The 22,816-nt window shown below is 41.7% G+C and overlaps 1 protein-coding gene across 2 annotated transcripts; it reads right to left on the bottom strand.

Annotated features, from left to right (window-relative positions):
* Positions 1 to 678: 678 nt before the first annotated feature.
* TASL (TLR adaptor interacting with endolysosomal SLC15A4) lies at positions 679 to 21,446 on the bottom strand. Of its 2 annotated transcripts, XM_025857703.2 has the most exons (4): positions 21,203 to 21,446; positions 20,571 to 20,675; positions 2,884 to 8,163; positions 679 to 1,477 (listed from the first exon to the last, which is right to left on the bottom strand). In XM_025857703.2, the coding sequence occupies exon 3, from the start codon at positions 8,160 to 8,162 to the stop codon at positions 7,269 to 7,271; it is 894 nt and encodes a 297-aa protein (XP_025713488.1). In that variant the 5' UTR covers position 8,163; positions 20,571 to 20,675; positions 21,203 to 21,446; the 3' UTR covers positions 679 to 1,477; positions 2,884 to 7,268. The 2 variants fall into 2 exon arrangements, with proteins under 2 accessions (XP_025713488.1, XP_025713487.1); XM_025857702.2 differs by lacking the exon at positions 20,571 to 20,675 and having other exon boundaries at positions 21,203 to 21,443.
* Between the last annotated feature and the right edge of the window lie 1,370 nt (positions 21,447 to 22,816).

Here is a 22,816-nt window from a genome sequence, read left to right as displayed (position 1 = left end):
GAAAGTTGTATCGTTAAGTGACAAAAGCCAGGACAAGATAGTAGAATACCATTTGCCTAAAAATACTAATCTAAACATTTGTTTAAGGGTAGAGTACTATGAGACTTGCTTTTTGGGAAATCAAAAGACAAGGGGGTGCTGAAGTAAGGAGTTTTCTCTCTTTGAACTTCTTTTGTGCAATGTGCAATGTTCTTATTCATTAGCATTTCATCAAATCAGATAGAGGGATGTATTTGAAATTTCAGAAATTTGCATTTTACCAAATAAATAACAAAAGAGAGAGAGGGAGAAGAAAAGTAGGAAGAGAAAGGAAGGAGGAGGGAGAAAAGACACAAAGAAGAAAAGGAAAGAAAGGAATGGAGCAGGGGAGGGAAGCAGAAGGTTGGGAGGAGCGGGAAAGAACGAGAAAGAAAATGAAGGGGGGCACCTGGGTGGCTCAGTCCGTTAAGTTTCTGACTCTTTGATTTCAGCTCAGGTCATCTCAGGGTGGTGAGATTGAGCCCCGCATCTGGCTCCATGCTGACTTTGGAACCTGCTTAAGATTCTCTCTCTCCCTCTGTCACTCCCCACCCCCTGTTCACACTCACACTCTCGGAAGGAAGGAAGGAAGGAAGGAAGGAAGGAAGGAAGGAAGGGAGGGAGGGAGGGAGGGAGGGAGGGAGGGAGGGAGGGAGGGAGGGAGGGAGGAAGGAAGGAAGGAAGGAAGGAAGGAAAGACAGGAAGACAGTAATCAGTGTTGTGCAAAGGAGGGGAGAGGTTTCAGTACCAAATGTGCCTTAGCCACACATCATGCCAACTCTGAGATTAAGACCAAGTCAAAGTCAAAGCCAGGCTTGATTACTCAAGTCCATACTGAAGGTACCCCATCCCTACCCCTTTCCTGCTTCTCAGTGTGCTTAGTAAAGAAGGTTCTAGTCATAGCCCTCTAATAGGGGCTGAGGGTCAAAAAGTAAGAAAATAAATAAAACAAGATATGGGCTAGGACTGCAGATGTTGAATTGGGATAAATTGAAAGGAAAATTATTCAACATATCTTAAATAGTCATTGCCCATGTCTTACCACACTAGTGTGCATTGCTTGCTAGATTTTGTACCACATCAATAAGCTCTTTAAACAGGGACCGTGTCAACCTCATCTTTGTATAATAGTTCATGCTGAATAAATATTAGTTGGATTTCTTTGAATTTAAAGTGAGTAAATGAAAGTCTGGCGGGTGATTATCAGGATAGACAAGTACAATATAGAAAGGCAAATAATCTAAATCATTTCTTGAATGTCAAACTTCAGGTTAACAGTTAAAACTCAGAGAGAGACCTTACTGTTAATACAATTTCCTGAGTCTATTGCCCCAATGTTCTACAACAGACAAAAATGTCCACAAAATATTGGGCATTATCAAATAGTATATGAGGAAGGAAGAAAAACTAATTGTCCCCCAGACAAACATTACAAATCTACTAGTTTTAGAACTTCTACCTCTGTTGAAAGACCTAAACGTGAGACAGGAGTCCATCCAAATCCTAAAGGAGAACACAGGTAGCAACCTTTTCGACCTTAGCCGCAGCAACTTCTTCCTAGAAACATCGCCAAAGGCACGGGAAGCCAGGGCAAAAATGAACTATTGGGATTTCATCAAGATAAAAAGCTTTTGCACAGCAAAAGAAACAGTCCACAAAACCAAAAGACAACCGACAGAATGGGAGAAAATATTTGCAAACAACATATCAGATAAAGGGCTAGTATCCAAAATCTATAAAGAACTTATCAAACTCAACACCCAAAGAACAAATAATCCAATCAAGAAATGGGCAGAAGACATGAACAGACATTTCTCCAAAGAAGACATCCAAATGGCCAACAGGCACATGAAAAAGTGCTCAACATCACTCGGCATCAGGGAAATCCAAATCAAAACGTCAATGAGATACCACCTCACACCCGTCAGAATGGCTAAAATTAACAAGTCAGGGAACGACAGATGTTGGCGGGGATGTGGAGAAAGGGGAACCCTCCTACACTGTTGGTGGGAATGCAAGCTGGTGCAACCCCTCTGGAAAACAGTATGGAGGTTCCTCAAACAGTTGAAATTAGAGCTACCGTTCGATCCAGCAATTGCACTACTGGGTATTTACCACAAAGATACAAATGTAGGGACCCGAAGGGGTACATGTACCCCAATGTTTATAGCAGCAATGTCCACAATAGCCAAACTGTGGAAAGAGCCAAGATGCCCATCGACAGATGAATGGATAAAGAAGATGTGGTATATATACACAATGGAATATTATGCAGCCATCAAAAGGAATGAGATCTTGCCATTTGCAACGACGTGGATGGAACTGGAGGGTGTTATGCTGAGTGAAATAAGTCAATCAGAGAAAGACATGTATCACATGACCTCACTGATATGAGGAATTCTTAATCTCAGGAAACAAACTGAGTGTTACTGGAGTGGTTGGGGGTGGGAGGGATGGGATGGCTGGGTGATAGACATTGGGGAGGGTATGTGCTACAGTGAGCGCTGTGAATTGTGCAAGACTGTTGAATCACAGATCTGTACTTCTGAAACAAATAACGCAACATATTTTAAGAAAAAAGGAAAAGAAGAAGATAACAGGAGAGGAAGAAAAGGGGAGTATGTCAGAGGGGGAGACGAACCATGAGAGATGATGGACTCTGAAAAACTGAGGGTTCTAGAGGGTAGGGGGGTGGGGGGATGGGTTAGCCTGGTGATGGGTATTGAGGAGGGCACGTTTTGCATGGTGCACTGGGTGTTATGAACAAACAATGAATCATGGAACACTGCATCAAAAACTAATGATGTAATATATGGTGATTAACATAACAATAAAAAATTAAAAAAAAAAAAAAAGAACTTCTACCTCTGTAACAGTGTCATTGAAACAAACAAAGATACAGTATTTTATTCAAAGATGATGTGATCGGGGTGCCTGTGTGGCTCAGTCGTTAAGCGTCTGCCTTCGGCTCAGGACATGATCTTGGGGTCCTGGGATCGAGCCCCGCATCGGGCTCCCTGCTCCGCGGGAAGCCTGCTTCTCCCTCTCCCACTCCTGCTTGTGTTCTCTCTCTCACTGTGTCTCTCTCTGTCAAATAAATAAATAAAGTCTTTAAAAAAATTTCATTCCAAAACGTTACCTGAATATTTGGGGACTGAGGACAGCTTTCTGCTTTGCTGTTACTCAGATTTTCTGGAACAAACCGATACCACGTTTATAATGAATAGAAGAAACATATTTTAAAAGAAAGATAAAAATAGAATCCAGAAAAGGATATCTAAAATGAGCACAAGAAAAAGTGGATTAATGTATATGGACAAATCAAAATATACAGCATGGGATGACAGGCAGAAAAGGAAACCATCTATTTTACATATAAACAAACATGGACTTATTCATCTTGAATAAGAATTAAGAGTGGAAAGGCAAATTTCTGACAGTCAGGAGGGGGGAAAATGGTCGTTTCTGTGGTAGACAGAATACTGTCCACCACCACCCTCTTGCCCGGACAGATATTCGTATCTTGATTCCTGGAACCTGTGAATGTTCCCGTACAAGGCAAAAGGAACTTAGCAGCTGTGATTACTTGAAGAATCTTGAGGCGAGCACGATAGCCTCAATTATCCAGGTGGGCCCAATGGAGTCCTAAGGGTCCTTATAAAAGGGAAGCGGGCGGGGCAGGGCAGGCGAAGTTCCATTGGTGGTTGTGGTCGCTTTGTTGTGCAGCCAGGAGCCCCGGCATGTGGGTAGCTTCTAGAAGCTGTAAAGGGTAAGCAAACCGTTTCTTCCCCTGTAACCTCCAGAAGGAACTCAGCCTTACCAACACGTTGATTTTAGCCCAGTAGGAATCAATTTGGACTTCTGACCTCCATAACCCTAAGATAATAGGTTTGTTTTATTTTAAGCTGCTAATTTTGTGGCCGTCCATTACATGAGCCATAGCAAACTAGCAACCTGCCGTTGGTGCATTCGTGCAGCTTCCATTGTAGCTGTGGACTCGGAGCTCCCTGTGGCATGAAACACCTCTCCCATCGGTCTACCCAGATCCTATCTTGCTCTTCAAGAGTCATCTAAACCATCCCTTCCCTTTGGCATCTGCGCTGGGCTCCCCCACTGTCCACCACCGTCTAAGCCATCTACTTTTAGCCCATATCACACTTGAGTTGCAATCATTGATAATTGTGTTTCTGTTTGTGCCACTTTGCCAAGTTCCTGTCTATTAAGGGGCTTTGTCACTTGTCACCTAGTTATTTGCTAGGTCTCTCCAACAATCTAGTAAGCTGGCGGAGAACAGGGCCTATTCCCCTGTGTGTGTGCGCGCACACACGTCTTCCCTACCTGTGTTTAATGCACTGTGTTCCAACCCCCCCCCCACCCAAAATAGCATCAAAATAAGGCTCAGTGGAAAAGATAAACCAGTCTCTTCTGTAATGAGTTATTTCTCAGTAAGCAAAAAGAAAAATATCTGTGATATTTCATTATAATGTACTTTATTATACTAACATGTTAGAAGAAATTAAGCTCATTCAGTTATTTTTCTCCTTGAGGAGGAACTCTCAGTAGCACTTGATTCTAGTCAGAAGTAGTTGGTTTTCATACTGATGGTTTCTCACTTCGACCACCAGATGTATCCATTTGGCATACATTAATTGGGTGCCTACTATGTGTAAATAGTGTTTGAGACCTGGAGAAACAAATAAGTAAATCAAAGCTTATGTTCTTGGGATGAAGATCTGCAAATTTTATCAAGCAAAACAATGAAGAAAAAAATGATGTAGCATGATGGTGAAGGAATTGAGTTCTTTTCCTTTGGAGAGGAAAACCAGTCGTTAATGAGAAAAAACATGGTGGTCAACAGGAGAGCAGGTGGTAGCACTTAAGGACCAGGACTTTGATTTTCAATAGAACTGGATTCAAATCCAAGTTCACCACCCACTGTTAGCCCTACCACAAATTACTTAACTTCCCGGAGCCCAGCGGGCTCATCCCCGATGAAAGGGATAATAGGCATTTGCTCTCATAGGTGATGAGGATTCTATAAGATAATTCGTGCAAAATACTTAACATGGTGCCAGACACATACCAAGCAATTAATAAAGAGCAGCTATTATTTCCGTAAATTTAAAACTGAATAAAATATCTGAATAATCATTTCAAAACCAGGTTTCCTTACTCAAGATTATATGTTGTAAAATATTAATTTATAAAAATAGTGAGAAATGTAAAAGATGCTGTTTTGCTCCATCCCGATCACTGCTTCCGTATGAGGCGCTCCTTCCCCCAGCAACTACTTCCCACTTGGAGAATGTTGCCCTGAACTGAACTGCCTCAACTCAAGTTACGCCCCCTTCTGGCCAAGATGGAGAACCACAGCCAACCCTCTGATTTCAATTTGGATCCATTTTGAAGGGCCATCCCAGCTCCAGAGCTTTCTGAGATAGCCTGAGACCTCTGTGGAAACCTTTTCTGTTTCCTCATTCCCCAGGAAGCTACCTCCCCAGGCTTCATCTCCGTCACCTTCCCAAGGAAGCTCAGTTAAGTCCAGCAACCATTGTATGGGCAAAGCCCTACTGGGGAGCATGGTTGGCAAACTTTGTCCTTAAGAGGACAGATAGTGTTTCAGACTCCTGTGGGCCATACTTTCTCTGTCGTATTTATCCAACTCTGCCATTCGAGTGTGAAAGCAGCCATTGACAATACATAAATGGATGGCTGTGGCTGAATTATAGTAAAGCCTGATTTTATGGACACTGAATTTGAGTATCTTAAGTCCACCTGTCAAATACTTTTTGATGGTTTTTCCATTTTTATTTTTTTAAAGATTTTATTTATTTATTTGATAGAGACAGAGAGGGAACACAAGCAGGGGGAGTGGGAGAGGGAGAAGCAGGCTTCCTGCTGAGCAGGGAGCCCGATGTGGGGCTTGATCCCAGGACGCTGGGATCATGACCTGAGCCAAAGGCAGTTGCTTAATGACTGAGCCACCCAGGCGCCCCGGTTTTTCCATTTTTAAATGATAGAAGAAACTCTGAGCTCATGGGGGTTCAAAAAGGGTGTAACTAGATTGATGGTGATCATTTTGCAGTTGATACAGTGACTCATGGTATACGCCTGAAACTAATGTAATGTTATGTCAATTATATCATAATTTTAAAAAAAATAGGCAGCAGGCTAGATAAGGCCAGTGAGCCGTGTTTTGCCATCCCTTAGGTGAGAAGAATGGGGTAGAGCAGTGGGGTGCTCATGAAGCTACCATTCTAGGGCATGAGGTGACAGAATTTGCTATGATGGGCCCCTAGAGCTTGTAACCTTGTTTGGAGGATGCAGAAGACCCCTTCCTGGCTCCAAAAGGGTCAAGAGAAAGTGGAGGAAAAAAATGTTGGGGGGGATTAACATTCATAACTTCTTTAGAAGCTTAGTACCACCAAGAAAATCATATATAGCAAAATAGAAGGAATTATTTTAATATTCACGATGTGAGGGGTACCTGGCTGGCTCAGTCGGTAGAGCATGCAACTCTTGGTCTCAGGGTTGTAAGTTCAAGCCCCAAGTTGGGTGGAGAGAGGACTTAAAAACAAGATCTTAAAAAGAAAAATTCACGGTGTGATATTTTTCATTTAGAAAACTTCATCTTCACTAGTAAACAGAACTAGAAGGTTAGAGTGGCCATAGCTAAGTAATCATTAAAAAAAAAACAAACCACAATTGCAATTTGCTACTCTTTGAATGCTTATAAAGAATATATAGATTTTAAATGATCTGATAAAGAATAGAGAAAAGAAATAGAGAATTTCACAACTGTTGGAAACCGGTCTTTCTAGCCAAACATAGCACCCTTCTACAGTCCGTTCTTCTCAAGAAGAAACAATTTGGAGGAATTTATTTGCTTAACAAACATTAACTCTTGACCCTGAAACCTTTGGCCTTTTGTTTTCCCATGGTGGATGTTCTTGTTTGGCTTGGCTTCTTTTTAAACTTCTATAGTCCTTTAAATCATACCTTTTCTTTTTGGGTCGGTTTTATTTTTGCTTCGTGGCTTCAAATAAGCTTTGAAATTAGTCTTTATGGCTCCTCTTTCCACACGCCTTCATCGCATGTAATAGTTAAGATTTCCTCTGAATTTACACCTGACCTCCATCCAACCTTTACTTCTCTAGCTTTGGACTCCGCTTCACACCCAACTCCTGCACATTCTCGGAATCAATGAAGAAAATGTTGCTCTAGCTTGGAGTAGTTGAGAGGCATCCTCTCTATGGATTGATGTTGCTATACTGAGAAATACGGAGACTAGGTGTGCTGATCTCACTTGATACCAGCTGTAATAGACAGTTAATGACTATGTCCTTGGCTTTGGAGGTCTCCAGATTCTTCTCTCTAGACACTTGGAGACTAATTTGATCCACACTTGTCATGATGAGTTCAGATGCCAGGATCTGGGTGGGAGAACTGTCGTGAAACTCGGTGTCCATAATGTACTGCTTATATAACTCGGCCACCTTCTGCTCCAGGTATTCATTCAGCACTGCGTTAGACATAGGCTTCTGCATTTGCAGGCTGCTTTTCTCTTTGATGCTGGTTATTCTCCAGTAGGATGAATACCGCTGGATAGGTTTTTGGGGAAAGTAGCTGGGTTGAGGGGAAATGGAATCCTCCATGGGCAAAGGAATCTCAGATGATTTCAGCAAAGGGCCGTATTCAAAACTGCTCTGAGGGGGGAAATCTGTTGTCACTGAATTAATGGCCATCACCTGGTCCCCTGCAATATGCAAGTCATTGTAATTCTTGCAAATACTTTGGCAGGAGGGTGGGACCAAGTAGGTCTCTCGGCTGGAGTCTCTACATATTTCGACTGCAGCCACGTTGGGACTTTCAAACACAGGATTGGGGTTCATCTGCAGCATTGTGGCTCTCGGATTTCTACTGTGTTGGCTCTCTCTTGAACGCACTGAAGAAATAAATTTGTCTGAGGATTTGCAGCTCACATACAGACTTCGGACTTGGGTTTCATCCACCGAGCAGTAGGGATGAGTAACAGATTCTGTCTCTTCTTCCTTCTCCTCAGCCACCGGCTCATTATAAGATGAACAGCTCCAGTGGATGTCCTTCTGGTAGGCAAGTCCACTGAGATACCCTTCTGACAGCATTCTGGAAAGAGAGTTGATAAGTAACAATGGGAGAAATGAAGATTGGAATTGTAAAAATGAGCAGTTGATGATAGCCAAAATAAAGGGATGCACCCGGGTGGCTCAGGTGGTTCAGCCTCTGCCTTTGGCTCAGGTCATGGTCCCAGGGTCCTGGGATCGAGCCCCGTGTCGGGCTCCCTGCTCAGCAGGAAGCCTGCTCCTCCCTCTGACCTACGCTCTTTTCTCTCTCCCTCTCCCTCATTTAATTTTTTTAAACAATAGAGGACAACAAAGAAGGTGATTTCATTCATCTACCAAGCCATTAATAATGATGTGCCTGCTGTGTACCAGGACTATGGCCTATGGTAGAGATAAAAAGAGAACATAGTTGTGTCTTGCAAGAAGGTTCTACTATGGGAGAAAAATTGGGTGCAGACAATTCCAATAATTACATCACTGAAGATTCGAAGAGTGATGGACACTAAGGAAGCACAGAAGAGCCCCTAACAGCCTGGGGCAAAGGCAGAGAAGTCACAGGATGTGTCCTAGGGATGGCGACATTTCAGCTAAACTGAGAAGACGACTGAGTGGGAGTTTCAGCCACACAGAGTTAAAAGAGAATATGGTGGCTTGGCCTGTTCACCATGTACCAAGATGTTGAACATAAGTAGAAGGGGCTGGAAAAGACGTGAATTGGGTCTTGGAGGGCCTTGGATGTCAGGCAGCAGTGTTTGCTCTCTGTCCCAGAGAAAATGGGGAATGACTGAGAAGCTGGAAATTGGGTAAGTAACTAGTGGGTTATGGGGGGGAAAAAACCGCAGAAACTTACGGCAAATTCTGCTGAACGTAAGAACAGTGTCTTACTCATCGTTGCATTTATCCCTGGGGACTGGCACAAGTGTTTGCATTTTGAAGGGACTCAAAAGATTGTTGTGAAGAGCTTGAATTAAATAATCAAAAATGGCAGGGAGGATAAAGAATTCACTACCACCCCACCACGAAGGCCCACGGAGCCTCCCCTCCTCTGCAGCCGGGGGGGGCGGGGGGGGGGGCTTTCTCGGCTCTGTCCGGCCCACTTCTCACTGTACGACGTCCTAGAAATGTCTGTGCCCAGCTGATGGCTTTCCCTCTGCCCTAGCCAGTAGGGAGCTTTCCTGATCTGGGGCTTTGGCACCACTGGCCTCCCCTCCTCCCCCTCAGTGGGTGTCTGTGGAATCTGGAGGGGCTAGAACAGGCTGGAAACGGGCATCTGCATTTTCTAAAAAAGGAACAGTGTGGCATTCCTGGCACTGGGGCACCAGACAACACAAAAGATAACTGTTCCTCTTTGGCTTTGAGGGCCAGGCTTTTCAAACACATCTATTAACTTGAGCCGGAAATTGAATAGTCAAATGAGGAGAGCCTGGGTGGCTCAGTCAGTTAAGCATCTGCCTTTGGCTAAGGTTATGATCCCGGGGTCCTGGGATGGAGTCCCGCGTCGGGCTCCCTGCTCCAGCAGGGAAGTCTGCTTCTCCCTCTCCCACTGCCTGCCGTTCCCCCTGCTTGTGCTCACTCCCTCTCTCTGTCTCTCTCACAAATAACATCTTAAAAAAAAAAAAACCCAGTGTTCAAAAAAAGAAAAAAATTAGGAAGTAATTTTATCTAAATAGAAGGGTCCTATTTTTACAGTTCAGCATCTAAATTCAGTTACTTCGCAAGTGAATTTTTAATTGTATAAAGGTAATATAAACAGAAAAAAATAGTACAATTGTTTTAATTGTATAAGAGTAATTTTTCAGTGTTGATTTTCTCTTTTAGAGCCATTTGGAGTTAGATGCAGTAAATTTATCAATTAAGTAATTACTATTTTCTACTCAGTGTTACATACCATAAAGACACAAAATTAAAGGTTTTCAAAAAATCTGTGAGGTGATTCTTGTATGCCGAACACACTTAGGATAATGAAAATGTTTCCTGAGAAAACTTTCTAAGTGTAGTTCTTCCCTCAGACTGTACATCAATATGAAAAGACCGCTCTTACATTCGTGAAAAGCAGATCGTTGACAGAGCAAAGGACGTTATCATACAGGTCTAACAGGGAGAGGTCACGACTCGCCTGCGCCCCCCCACTTAGGCTGCAGCTAGGGGCTTCAGCCTTCAAGGTCTCAGAATACCATCCGAAAAACCAGAGCAAAAATGAGACTCTTTACTTCTGAGTTCCTAAATGGGCTTCTAGAACTCTTGGCAGAATTCCGTTTTAGAAAAAGGGCTTTTGAGAAAACATAACTTGAGCTTTTAAACTTGAGAATCCAGAGCCCTAAAGGATCTAGGGCATAGTATTTACACATCAACAAGAGACTCCTGGATAGAAGTCCCCGTGGATGGAAGTGCTAGGACTCCAGCTAGGTTTGAGAAGCCAAGAAGAGGGGTCTGTGCCCTACCCCCCACATAAAATCCGAGGGAGCAGGAAGTCGAAGGAAATGCTCTCCTGCTCAGCCTGGTGTGGGAGAAGGAGAGCCAGCCACATGGATTGCTTAGGTGGACAGGCCTGAGGCTGCCTCATCAGCCTCATCAAGTCAGCTCACACACCCAGAGCCTCCAAACCTGGAGAAGACCTGGGTTGGGGGTGGGAAGATTGCAGACCTATCTATAGACTATTTCCCAGGGACCGGGTGAATAAGTTTCCATGGATGCCAGTATGATGACACGTTGACCACCAAACCCGTCCCCCCGCCATATGCACAACTGACCCTATAGCTCTGTGTGAGCAAGCTGGAATTGAAGGGAGCGCTCAAGGAATAAGGAGCCCTGAAGTGACTGAAGAAATCCTGATCAATTTGAAACGTTAATATTCATGAGAAAAGTGAGAACAGAAGAGACAAGTGCAGTAACATTTCAGAAGCTGGAAAGTGGGAGACCAAGGGTTAATGTCTTTGGAGATGAGAAAACTGACTTTTAATAAGAACCATGAAAAACTCCAAGAGCCAATTCGGGTTTGGGGGGGGGGGACATGAGCTACTGTCAATATTCTCAAGGGGACAGAGTTGATGAAACTTCAGTTAAAACTAAGATACTATTAAAAAAAACATTTTCAAGTCCTTAGAAATTAAAAATGTTAGTGAATTTTAAAGCTCAGTGGAAAGACTGAAAAGTAAAGTTGAGGCAAAATCCCATTTTGAAAGTAGAACAAAAACACAGGATGAAAAATAGTAAAGATAAAATTAGAAAACCAGTCCAGGAGATTCATTATCTGAGCAATGGAAGGCTCAGAAAGAAGACAGAGAATATAGGGGAGAAATTTAAACAGTATTTCCCAGAACTGAAGAACATGTTTCCAGAATACTGGGTAAATGCCCACTTTTTTTTTTTTATACGTCCCCTCTTGTTACTGTAAAAAGAGCGCTTGGGACAAAGAAAACATACATTTTCAGAGAGAAAAAAATATGAGAACCAGAACGTTTAGACTTCTCCAAAGCAACATGAGAAGCAAGAAGATTATGTAATGATGTTTAAAAATTTTTGAATGAAATTTATATTCAACCTGGAATTTAATGACCAAATTATCAATCAAGTATGAGGATAAAATAGAGATATTTTTTAAGTCACAAGTCTCAAATAGCTCATCTCCCAGGCACCTTTCTCAGGAAGTCCATGGAAGATGGGCTCTATAGAAAGGAGTAAGTATTAGAGGCTCAAAAGGCAACTTGGCTGGTTGGAACAGATCAGAAGGCTTCTGGAGATGAAGATGAAATTGAAGACCACTTCAGAAGTCTGAGCACTGTGAAGTAAGATTTATATAATTGACTATGGACTTGGGGGTGAATTAGGAAAAGCGAAGCAAATGAAAAATTTCAACCAGTGCTGTCCAACAGAACTTTCTGAAATGATGCAATGATCTCTCTCTGTGCTGTCCAAAATGTTAAGTGGTAGCCACATGTGGTTAGCAGGCCCTTGAAATGTAGCTAATGCAATGGAATTTTAATTTTATTTAAATTAATTTAAAACACCACATGGTGTTTTATTGGACAGCACAGGCTTAGAAGATAGTGAAGGTGATAACCTAAAACTTTAAAATCATCAAGACAGGCGATTATAATTGCAATTTAAAGTCTACCAGATGATCACTGTCATTCACTGTCATCGCAATAATTCTAGAGTAACGTCTGATTAATTCATCTCTGTACTCCTTTCAAGGAGTGTTGGAGAGGGATTACCAAAAGCTAGTGAACCAAGGGCATAAACTTTGAGCTATTTGGTGATGATCTATGGGACCCTAATCTGAGACACTTTGTCTTTAGCTATTTTGAAACCAAGATTATATGACACTTCCTTTTAATTTTTTTTTCCATTACTATTTGGGGAAGTCTAGAATCCCTGTGTGAGTGGTTCAAGGAAATTTTTTAAAGCTATTTTTGTTTTAATAGTGTGGTTTCTTAGGTTGTCTCTGAGGTGATGAAAGTGCCATATAATATGGATTTCTCTGGTGATGGAAATGTGAAATATCTGTGCTGTCCAATATGATAGCCGAGAGCCACGTAGGACTTGGGAGGGCGTGAAACGTAGCTAGAGTGACAGACAGTTTCCTTTCATTTAAATTGCTGCATTTGGCTACCATATCACGCTCCACAGATCTAGGCAATTCTAAACTCCAGCTCATAATTTAGAAAAAGTTGTGCAGAAAAGAAAAAGTGTGGTTTACTACATGGTCGAGTTGGACATAGTTTTCTATTTTTTTTAATTAACACATAATGTATTATTTCAGGGGTACAGGTCTGTGGTTCATCAGTCTTATGCAATTCACAGTGCTCACCATAGCACATACCCTCCCCAATTGGACATAGTTTTCGATAGTCACAACACTATATAAAACGGTGAAAATTAATCAAATTTGAGGTATAGTCACAGGGTGACAAAGTCAGGAGACAAGGATAGTACTTTATCACGTAGAGTAATGTAATAGCAATAAAAATTGTCTTAGGCATTTGCCTCTGTGTCCAGACTGGGTGGCCAGCCAGTGTAGACAAAGGAACACTGACTTAGCATATGCTTGGTGTATGTTCTTGGTAGAAGCCTGGGGAGGGGAATAAAAAAATTAAATCATTATCTGGTTGGTGACAAGGCAATAAATAAGGTCCCAAAGTGAAAAATACAAAAGTTGGAGGCAAATACTAAATAATTAATAAAAAGGAGATAAAAGTAGTTGCTTTTGAAAAAGAGCGGCAGGGACTGCTGTTTTGCCTAACAAACCTCTTAAGATCATTTGACCCAAATTATGTTCATGTAGAACTTAGATTCAATTTTTAATTAAAATAAAAACTATACGGGCGCCTGGGTGGCTCAGTTGGTTAAGCGACTGCCTTCGGCTCAGGTCATGATCCTGGAGTCCCGGGATCGAGTCCCGCATCGGGCTCCCTGATCGGCGGGGAGTCTGCTTCTCCCTCTAACCCTCTTCCCTCTCGTGCTCTCTCTCTCTCATTCTCTCTCTCTCAAATAAATAAATAAAATAAAAACCAGAACTATTTTTAAAGTAACTAAGAGGGAGGAAAAAAAAAAAAAAAGGCTGGCCCTTCCTATACAGCTGAGTTTGTGGTTAAAGATATAACACATGGGGCACCTGGGTGGCTCAGTTGGTTAAGCGACTGCCTTCGGCTCAGGTCATGATCCTGGAGTCCTGGGATCGAGTCCCACATCGGGCTCCCTGTTCGGCGGGGAGTCTGCTTCTCCGTCTGACCCTCTTCCCTCTCGTGCTCTCTATCTCTCATTCTCTCTCGCTCAAATAAATAAATAAAATCTTTAAAAAAAAAAAAGATATAACACGTTTTTTTTTCTTGAGAGAGAGAGAAAGAGAGAAAGAGTGTGCAAACAGGGTGGGGAAGCGTAGGGAGGGGAGGAGAGAGAGGAGCAGCGAGAGAGAGAGAATCTTAAGCAGGCTCCATGCCCAGTGCAGAGCTGGACCTGGGGCTCTCACGACCCTGATATCATGACCTGAAATGAAATCAAGAGTCAGGTGCTTAACCAACTGAGCCACCAAGGTGCCCCAAAGATAGAACATATTCTAAGGGTGAAGAAGAGACCGAAAAATCACTGTGTAAAAAGTAAACTTTTATTTAGCCCTAAAGAACAGGAAGGATTTGAACAGGCATGAGGAAAAGGAAGAATTCTTGTAGAGAGAGGAAGTCAACAGAAGTAAAAAGACTTGTGTTGTCATTCTCCTGTCGTCAGTAACAGACACCAGTCTGGGTGGGATACAAGTGTTATTTCTCAAAGTCATGGTCACCTAAGGCTTTTACTAAAATTTCACAATCCTTCTTTATTAGCCCTTGTTGCCATTTAGCCCTATCCCAAATCTCCCACTGTGTGTCCTGCTGCTTTTCACACCAAATAATCGGCCCTAATGGAGTCTTCTCTCATTTTATGTGAATAATGTTTATGAGCACTCTGAGATCATCTCCACTCCTTCAAAAAAATGATGGAAGAGGGTCTAGGATTTGGCTTGGACTAATGGGCCATTTGCACTATTTGTCATCAGCTGAGAGCTTTGATGGTAACTTGATTCTGGTGGAACGAGAACCCTACCGTTCTGATGTGTGGGGCCCAAGGCAGGCCACTAAAGCAGAAAGTGGTAAGTCCGGTGATGGAAAAGCAGAAAATATATCCTAATTTCTAGGAAGAGTTAGGCTCATGGCTAAAGGAAAAGGTTGCTCGGAGGGAGGAGCATTCGGGGAAGTAAGTTGGGTCATGTGAGGCTGAGGACATCCAGTGTACCCTGCAGGCCATACAGAGCTCTGGAAGGGAACCAAGCTGATACAGGACGTGATGCCATCTCTCAGTAAAGTACAAGACCAACTTCAGCAAGGTGAGATTGGAGTTAAGGACCCAAGTGAGGAGGTGGCTGGATTCATCCCCAGCGGAGGGGATTGGGACAGGAACCTGGGAGCGAGGTAGCAGAAGAGGAAGAGAAGGAATGAACTGGAGAGACCAAGACTCATGGACATGGAAATGAAGGAGAGAGAGGAGCCAAAAATAACTGAGTCTGGACCTGCTGGGGAAATGGTACCAGCACTGACTGAAATGGGGAGATCTGGAGAAAGGGCTGGAAAAGGAGCTAACGGGTTTAGTTGAGTTCTCTTGAGTCTCATGCAAGATTAACTTTCTGGGGGCAGGTGTCTAATTGTGCATTGGAGATTCGGGCAGGGAGACCACTAGAGAGGCTACTTACAGTCCACAGTGAAATCATCTTCTAGGTGTGTGCAGCAGGAATTTATACTGAGAGCTAGAGGAGCTTGTAGTAATTTCTAGGGGAAGCCAGCCTTGCATAGTCCAAGGAGGAATGAGCCACAGCCAGAGCGGTAGTTTCAATAGCTTTGTAAAAACAAGAACTTCAGATATACTGGGCAACTCATGTTTTTAAAATCTACATTCAAAGGTAAAGTTTCATCATATAGTCGGACTAAGGCAAAAAAAAAAAAAAAAAAAAAAAATTCTTGAACCAGTCGTCAGGAGACCAGAATTTTAGTCTTGTTAATGACAAGTCAATAAAATAGCTCACATCGGTGCTAGCTACAACCCCCATCCTATCCTAAGTGCTTTTTACGTACTAGGTCACTGGATTCCCCACAAAGACTCTAAGATGGAGGGACTATTACTCTGCTCATTACGTAGAAGTCAAAATTAAGTAATATGTCCAAAGCCAGCAGACATTCAAACACAGGCAGTCAGGAAACGGAGCCCACACTCACATGTCGCTTAACTCCTTAGAGACTCAACTTCTGAGCTGGAAATGAAGACTGTAGGATGAAATCATCGGTTGAGTCCCCTCAGACTTTAATACTGTGTGTGTTTGTAAGCATAAAGAGTGTTAAGCGGGCGTTACTCAGAATCGAAAGCAGTTTCTGAAAATTAGCAGCAGAGTGCAGCAGAGAGCATGCTAACGCAGCTTTTGAAAGCTTGCTCTAAAGCTATGCAAAGGAATATTGGGTGAAATTTATAAACAAAAATTATACATGTATTAACCCATTTAATATTCATAAAACTCCTTAATGTACCATTAGAGTGAAAAGAATGCTGCATATCCTGACATCCTAAAATTTAAAAATAGAGAAATAATGTTATTTGGGTCGATTTTAATTGTTAGCATTTTAAAAAATTTCAGTGATTATTTGTGAAATTCTTATGACCTTAATCTCTTCACAGATAATGTAAAATGTATACTTCAAACAAATATTAAGACATGCATTAGAGTAAATTTCATCTGAGACCCTGAAATGTAAGCCAATGGATTATTTTAATTGTTCCAAGATAGTTTATCACTTGAATTTTTGTTTCTCATCCCAGAAAAGATATATAGGTAGGTAGGTGTATATATATATAGGCAATTAGAACTGCCCATAACTAAGTGCGAAGGAAAAGACATCCAAGGACATTTGCAGATGAGATGTTCCAGGCAAATTTAGTCTACATTAATCATTACCAGACAGGGGAATACCAAAATTAACCTTAGGTGCAAATTCACATCTTAGAAGTCTGTGCTAAAGTACAGAACCTTGTTAAATCATTGACTTGGATTTCAGAAGAAATGGCAATACAAATTCTTCCTTCTTCGCTAGCATTTCCATCGTTTCTCCAAAAACTCTTGTTATACTCTGTACGTAGAAATACTTTTCATTTATACCCAAACAAAATAAGCATGGATTAACAACTCTCTAACAGGGAACATTTGGAAAAACCTAAGGTAGGGATCAGCAAATTTTTTTTTATAAGGGACCAAATATTTAGTATTTTACGTCTCTGCCCCTGCTAGTCTGCCTCACAGCAGGAAAGCAGCCGTAGACCATATGTAAACAAATGGAGGTGGCTGTTCTCCAACACAACTTCATTTAGAAAACCAGGCAAAGGGCCAATTTGATTCATGAGCCACGGTTTGCCTACCCTTGACCTAAGTCAGAAAGCAGTTGCAGTAGTGGGATAGAGCATAATAATAATAATCATAGTTGTGTCGGGTGCTTGCCATGCATTCTGCCTCATTTTTCAATAACGCTGCATGTTAGCTATTACTGTAATTTGCATTTTCCCAGCAAGAAAGCCGAGGTTGAGATTGGACCCATGACTTTCCCAAGGACACAAAGCAGCTAAGTGCTGGATGCGAGATTCAAGTCCAAATGGATGAACCCAAAGCGTGTGGTCTGTTGGTAAAATATATCCCACTGCTGCCATGTTGAGAGCAGTTAACATCAAGCAGTCATGACAAGCAGTGAGTCCTTCGAGGAGAAAGGGGTCCACCCTGAGTCCGTTTACTAACAACAGCACTTGGGAATAAAGGAAGGAAGGTACAGGCAAGTACAGAAAAAAAAAAAAGGCTCCAAGAAGACAGCCAGTGCCCACCCCAGAGGAGTGGCCCAGAGGGCTACACACATGTCCCAATTTTGTATCAATGCCAGTATGTCTTTGAGGTATTCAAATAATTCACCCTCTCTGGCCTTTTAATCTTACCATGTGAACATTTTCTGTAACCACGCCCACGGGCAATGGCCTGACATCATCGCACCCTTAATGTTAAAACCGCAGAGTACTTTAATATTACAGAGGCACTGTTGAACTATCAACAGCACCCCGTGACCTCCGGGATCAAGTGCATACACGTGAGGCCCTCGTGATCCGTGGTCTTTGTCTGTCTTCCCAACCTTCTCTCTGCCTGTTCCCCGCAAGACTCGGGACCCCAGCCATGCCCGCCTGCTCCGTTCTCCACACCTCATGCCCGTCCCAGGCCTTCGTGCGTTTTTATTTCTGTCCTGAGAGCCCTGCTTTTCCCTATCCATCCCCTGTTTCACCCTTCACATCTCCTCAAGCCACAGTTCCGAGCCCCTGGCCATCCCTTCAGCATCCTTGCCCCAAAATGAGATGTCTGGCTTATTCTGTCCCTACCCCCAAGATATTTTTCAGGATTGCATGGAATTTGAGCAAATTCAGCTGAAACTTAAATCAGTGAAATGAATCGTCGGGAAAGTCCTTTGAATGAAGGAATAACTAGCAATAGCAAAAGGAAAGCAAGAAGTGGGGGGATTGGTGGGAAGTGGGGAAATTGGGGGTGATATGTCTGAGGGGCTGGGTTGAGACAGGGTTGCAAAGAGGCCTCCAGAGCCACGTGGAGGAGGCAGGATGGAGCCAACTCCTGGCATCCTAGGAAACAAAGGCAGGAAAATGCTGTTTGATGTTTCCGAGATCCTGGGCCCGGCTGGCTGGGGTGCAGTTTGCTTCCCACCTATTGTCAGCATGTCCGCTTAAATAGATCTGCCTTTTTTAACAGGCACATCTTAGGTTAGCAAATCCTTTCTCAAAGCGGACACAGATTTTTCTTGCTTTTTTACTGTGTGTCATCCCAGTACGTACGTCCATGAGCATTTCCTTAGGCCAGATTTGGAGAAGGCGAATTACTACCTCACACCCCTTGCAAACTGCCTTTCAAGGAGCTTGGGCCAATTCTCTCACCAGCAACACGGGAAATTAACTGTTTCCACTGACACTCTTCAACACAACCTTATTTTTTAATTTGCCAATCAGATGAGCAGATTTATTCTTGCCTCAAATTCGAGAATAAAGCACTGTCTTGTGAAGATTATGTGTAGGTGACCTATCAGAGATATTTTTTAATACCCCCCAATCCTCAAAATACTCCATTTCATCTCTTCGTCTACTTTTTTCCTCTAATCTAAATCCTACATCCCATAATTCCAGTTTTCATTTTTGTTTTTGTTTCTATTAAGATCTCGATTTTGGGGTCTTGTGACTAAACTACCAAAAGTTTATCACTGAAAACCTTGAATTTTATTTTGTTCATAATCTAGTTATTATGGAACCAAATCTATATTACACTTTTTTTCATCATGAGAAGTAAATCTATGTTTCATGTTTTGTTTTTTAGCGAGTGATGCAAGAACTTTACCCAAAACAAGGTTTCTTTAGGAGGAATCGCCCCATCTAAAAAAAAGCTTCTGCAGTTCCCTTACTATTGTCTTTGAAAGCGCATGTTTTCTAGAGCTAGAAATGAGCGTTCCCTTCACCATATACCCTGCTTTATATTCCTCTTATTTCATCTTTGGTGGCATCTGTCAGCGGGTGCTCTGAAGTATCACTCATCAATATATCAAATTTATTACAAAAGAAATAGTTTGGGATTATCTCTTCTATCAAACATGAAGTGATTCTTGATTTCTGAAAGTCTAATCTGATGGCTAAGAAAATATAAGTCAAAAGGCCTCTCTTTTCCATATTGACATTAGCCAGTAAATTTTCTGTTCAGTTCAGACCGAAGGTAACCGCAACTTCCAACGGCTCTACCTGGATATGTCCGTTTCCTTATTATGGAAAGTGTAAATTTTGATGCAGAAAATTTATAAATACATTTTTGTCATAGTTTGGATTTTCCTCATATTCAGTCTTGACATCTCACAAACGAAAAAATTAAAGCTTATCAATTTCTTGAATTTGACATAAAATGAGAGGAATAGAAAAATAAGAAAAGTGATCATAATAGTATTGACAGATGTTATATTTCTTTGGTGTTATAAATGATAATCATTGTTCATTGTATTGCTAAGTACCTCCATTGCCATTAACATTTATTTAATCGTAGTCCTATCAACAAAATGCGGTGCAATATACTCGATTACGTTCTAAACTAAGAAAATCAAATCGTGAAGAACATGTGGATAATTGGAGAAATTTAAATATGGATCATATATTAGATAATAGTAACATATTGATGTTAAATTTCCTTAGCACTGTAATTATGTAAAAGACTACCCTTTTTCTTAGGAGATAAATGCTCAAGAATCTGGGGGTGACATGTGTCCTAAAGTCACCAAAGAAACTGTGTCTATATTTGTGTGTGTGTGTGCGCGCGCGTATGTGAGGAGAGCAAGATAGTGAGAAAGTCAATATGGCAGCAGGCTACAGCTGATTAACCTCCATGATGGAAATGTGGGTGTTCATTGTACTATTCTTTCCATTTTAATATAGGTTTGAAACTTTGCAAAACAAAAACTGGGAGGAAGATAACTCTGTTGAGTTAATGAAGGCAAATTTATATTCTGTCATGTTTGTGAAGAGCTTAGAGGGACAATACCTTATACATCTGAAGTAATCATTAGGTATGTGATGAGGAATGTTTCAGTAACTTGAAATAGCTACTCAAACACAGCTGTGCTGTGAGCTAACAGGATTAGTGCACTACCTTTGTGCATCCCCTAAATGACCATTCTCATGTGAATTAAAATACTCTCCACTCTGCCGAGAAGCTTCTCAAGCTCCAAAACACACTGTTACTACACTGCCCTCCAGAAGAAACGTTGCAAAAATATCAGTCTGAATATTCTGGCCAAGTCAGGTCTACATTGAAGCACAGAAAAAAGGGATGTTTGAGCAGATCTACAGAGAATTCAGACAAAAGCCCACCTGGATGCAGTCTCTCCTACCAACAGGTAGACTTGCCCATGGTCAGCCAGATGGGGCAATTTGAAAAGCAACAGCGCGGAAGATCACATTCGCTTTGAGTCAGCCCTGCCACACAGGAAAACACTTATCTCAAGCTCTTGGAATGAATAATGGAGAGTCAAAGCCGGTTGGAACTTACTGTAATGGTACTCATCTCAAAAACTCGATCACTGTAACTCAGTTCTAGAATTGTGCTGTCCCTGCCAAATTGTGGTCAGGTTTTTAAGCCCTTCTTTTCCAAAACATGGAAGCTAAAATCTGTGCAGCAGTTAATGCACGAGGGCTGCATCAATTACACAACTAGTCCTGGATCCCACCCGTCCAAATTGTTAGGTCAAAAAAAATCCCCCAGAAATGCCCAAAAGGTGAGCACGGGGAGCTCAGAGAAAGGAGTGTTTGACTTAATTGCCCTTTCTCGTCCGGCTCTCTGGAATGCTCGCTTCAACTCCCGCTCACCCCTGATTTGGTCCGCTAGAAAAGCATCTGAGATGTTATGATTGCATCTGGCTTCTGATGAGAACAGACTAAAAAGGTGAGAAGAGAGATGACCGAAGGGGTAGCACTGAGAGGGCCCGTTGCCTCCTTTGACTTACCTTCACTAACCAATCTGCTCCTTTGGTCCGGTAGAAACAGCAGTCCACCATATAGAGAGGAATGAGCCAGCCAGGGCTTTTTTCAGAAATGTTGGCAAGCCTTCCGCTGGTAAGACCAAGAAACTAAGCTGCTCATGGCCTGGCCATTCTTCTTATAACTGATCCCATGGAAAGAGTTGTGTTTGCTCGAGTCTGATTTGTGCTCAAGAACAGTGGGAAGTCCCAGGAAGGGGGGAGGTAATAACCGGCAAACCCACATCGAGCCACAGAATGGTGTTTCTTCCCCTTTTGTGCAAAATGAAACCGATCTATGAAACTGTCTCTTGTTAAAAGAGTTGATTGCCACACTTTATATAAGAACTCTATCAACATAAGTTTACTCCTCTAACAGTAAATTCTCTGGGATCCCTTTACCAAAAGGGAGCCTACATCAGATAGCATTTAGAAAATTTTCAGTTTCATCGGGGATCTATAATTTTTTAGAAGTATTCTCAGATTTGTACTCACAAATTTAAAAAATGCAAATGAAAACTGTTTTCTCTCTCTAATTAACCAAGGTAAAAAAAAAAATGTGGTAACACCCTGAGTGGGCAAAGTTGTGGAGAAACAGGCACTCTCCTATGTTAGTGGGGAGATTGTAGACATTTCTAGAGGGCCATTTCCCAGTATCTGTTGACTTTTTTCCCCAAAATTTTAAATATTCATACCCTCTGACCCAACAATTTTATATGTATAAATTCACCTGTCACATGTTTATACCTGTGCAAAAAAAATGTGAAAAGGTGTTTGTTGCAGCATTAAGTAAGTAAACAACTGGAAAAAATATGCATAAATAGGATAGGAGCTAAATAAATGTAGAGCTGTGTAGAGTTGTTAGAGTGATTGGCTTTGCATCGAATCATAGGAAAAGATCCCCAAGGTAACGTTGTTCAGCGAGAACATATACTCCAATTTGTATATTTAAAAGAATACGTGTGTGTGTGTGTGTGTGTGTATATATATATGTTTGCTTACACAGACTATTTCTGTAGAGAGATCGAAGAAACTAAAAAGCAATTGCCTTTTTAAAAATTTTTATGTAAATTCAATTTAATTAACATATAGTGTATTATTAGTTTCAGGGGTAGAATTTAGTGATTCATCAGTTGAATTTTAACACCCAGTGCTCATTACTTCAAGTACCCTCCTTAATGCCCATCACCCAGTTGCCCATCCCCCCCACCTACCGCCCCTTCCAAACTATGAATATGTCCACTTAATGGGTTTGTTTTGTTTACCTTTGATTTACAACTTGCCTTAAAAAGTGTTATCTTTAAAAGTGTACTGGCATTTTATGTATGTTAGCGTCTCTGGGGATTTTCTGCATTATTTCATGGGACGTTACTTAGATCCAAGATGGAAAGGCAGGTTCCCACATGTGAGCCATAATATGAATTAGTGTTGAATCTGACCATTAAGAACTTAGTTGTGAGCAAGAGTTTGTCGTAACTTAAGGGCCAAATATTGTTTTATTTGTTTATTGTTTTATTTGAGTATGGGTTCAACCACAAGCAGATATACTGAGGATATTCTAGAATGGGTCACACCTACCTCCAGAAACACTTTCCGATGGGT

Source organism: Callorhinus ursinus, unplaced genomic scaffold, assembly GCF_003265705.2.
Source record: "Callorhinus ursinus isolate GAN/ISIS: 27379988/994484 unplaced genomic scaffold, GSC_fseal_2.0 scaffold16, whole genome shotgun sequence".
NCBI lineage: Eukaryota > Metazoa > Chordata > Mammalia > Carnivora > Otariidae > Callorhinus > Callorhinus ursinus.
Note: the sequence above shows the minus strand (reverse complement) of the source record. Positions and strands in the feature narration are given on the sequence as shown.

Bases quoted from the DNA above. Each gene is read 5' to 3' on its own strand.
- TASL (XM_025857703.2), bottom strand. From the start codon at position 8,162: ATGCTGTCAGAAGGGTATCTCAGTGGACTTGCCTACCAGAAGGACATC.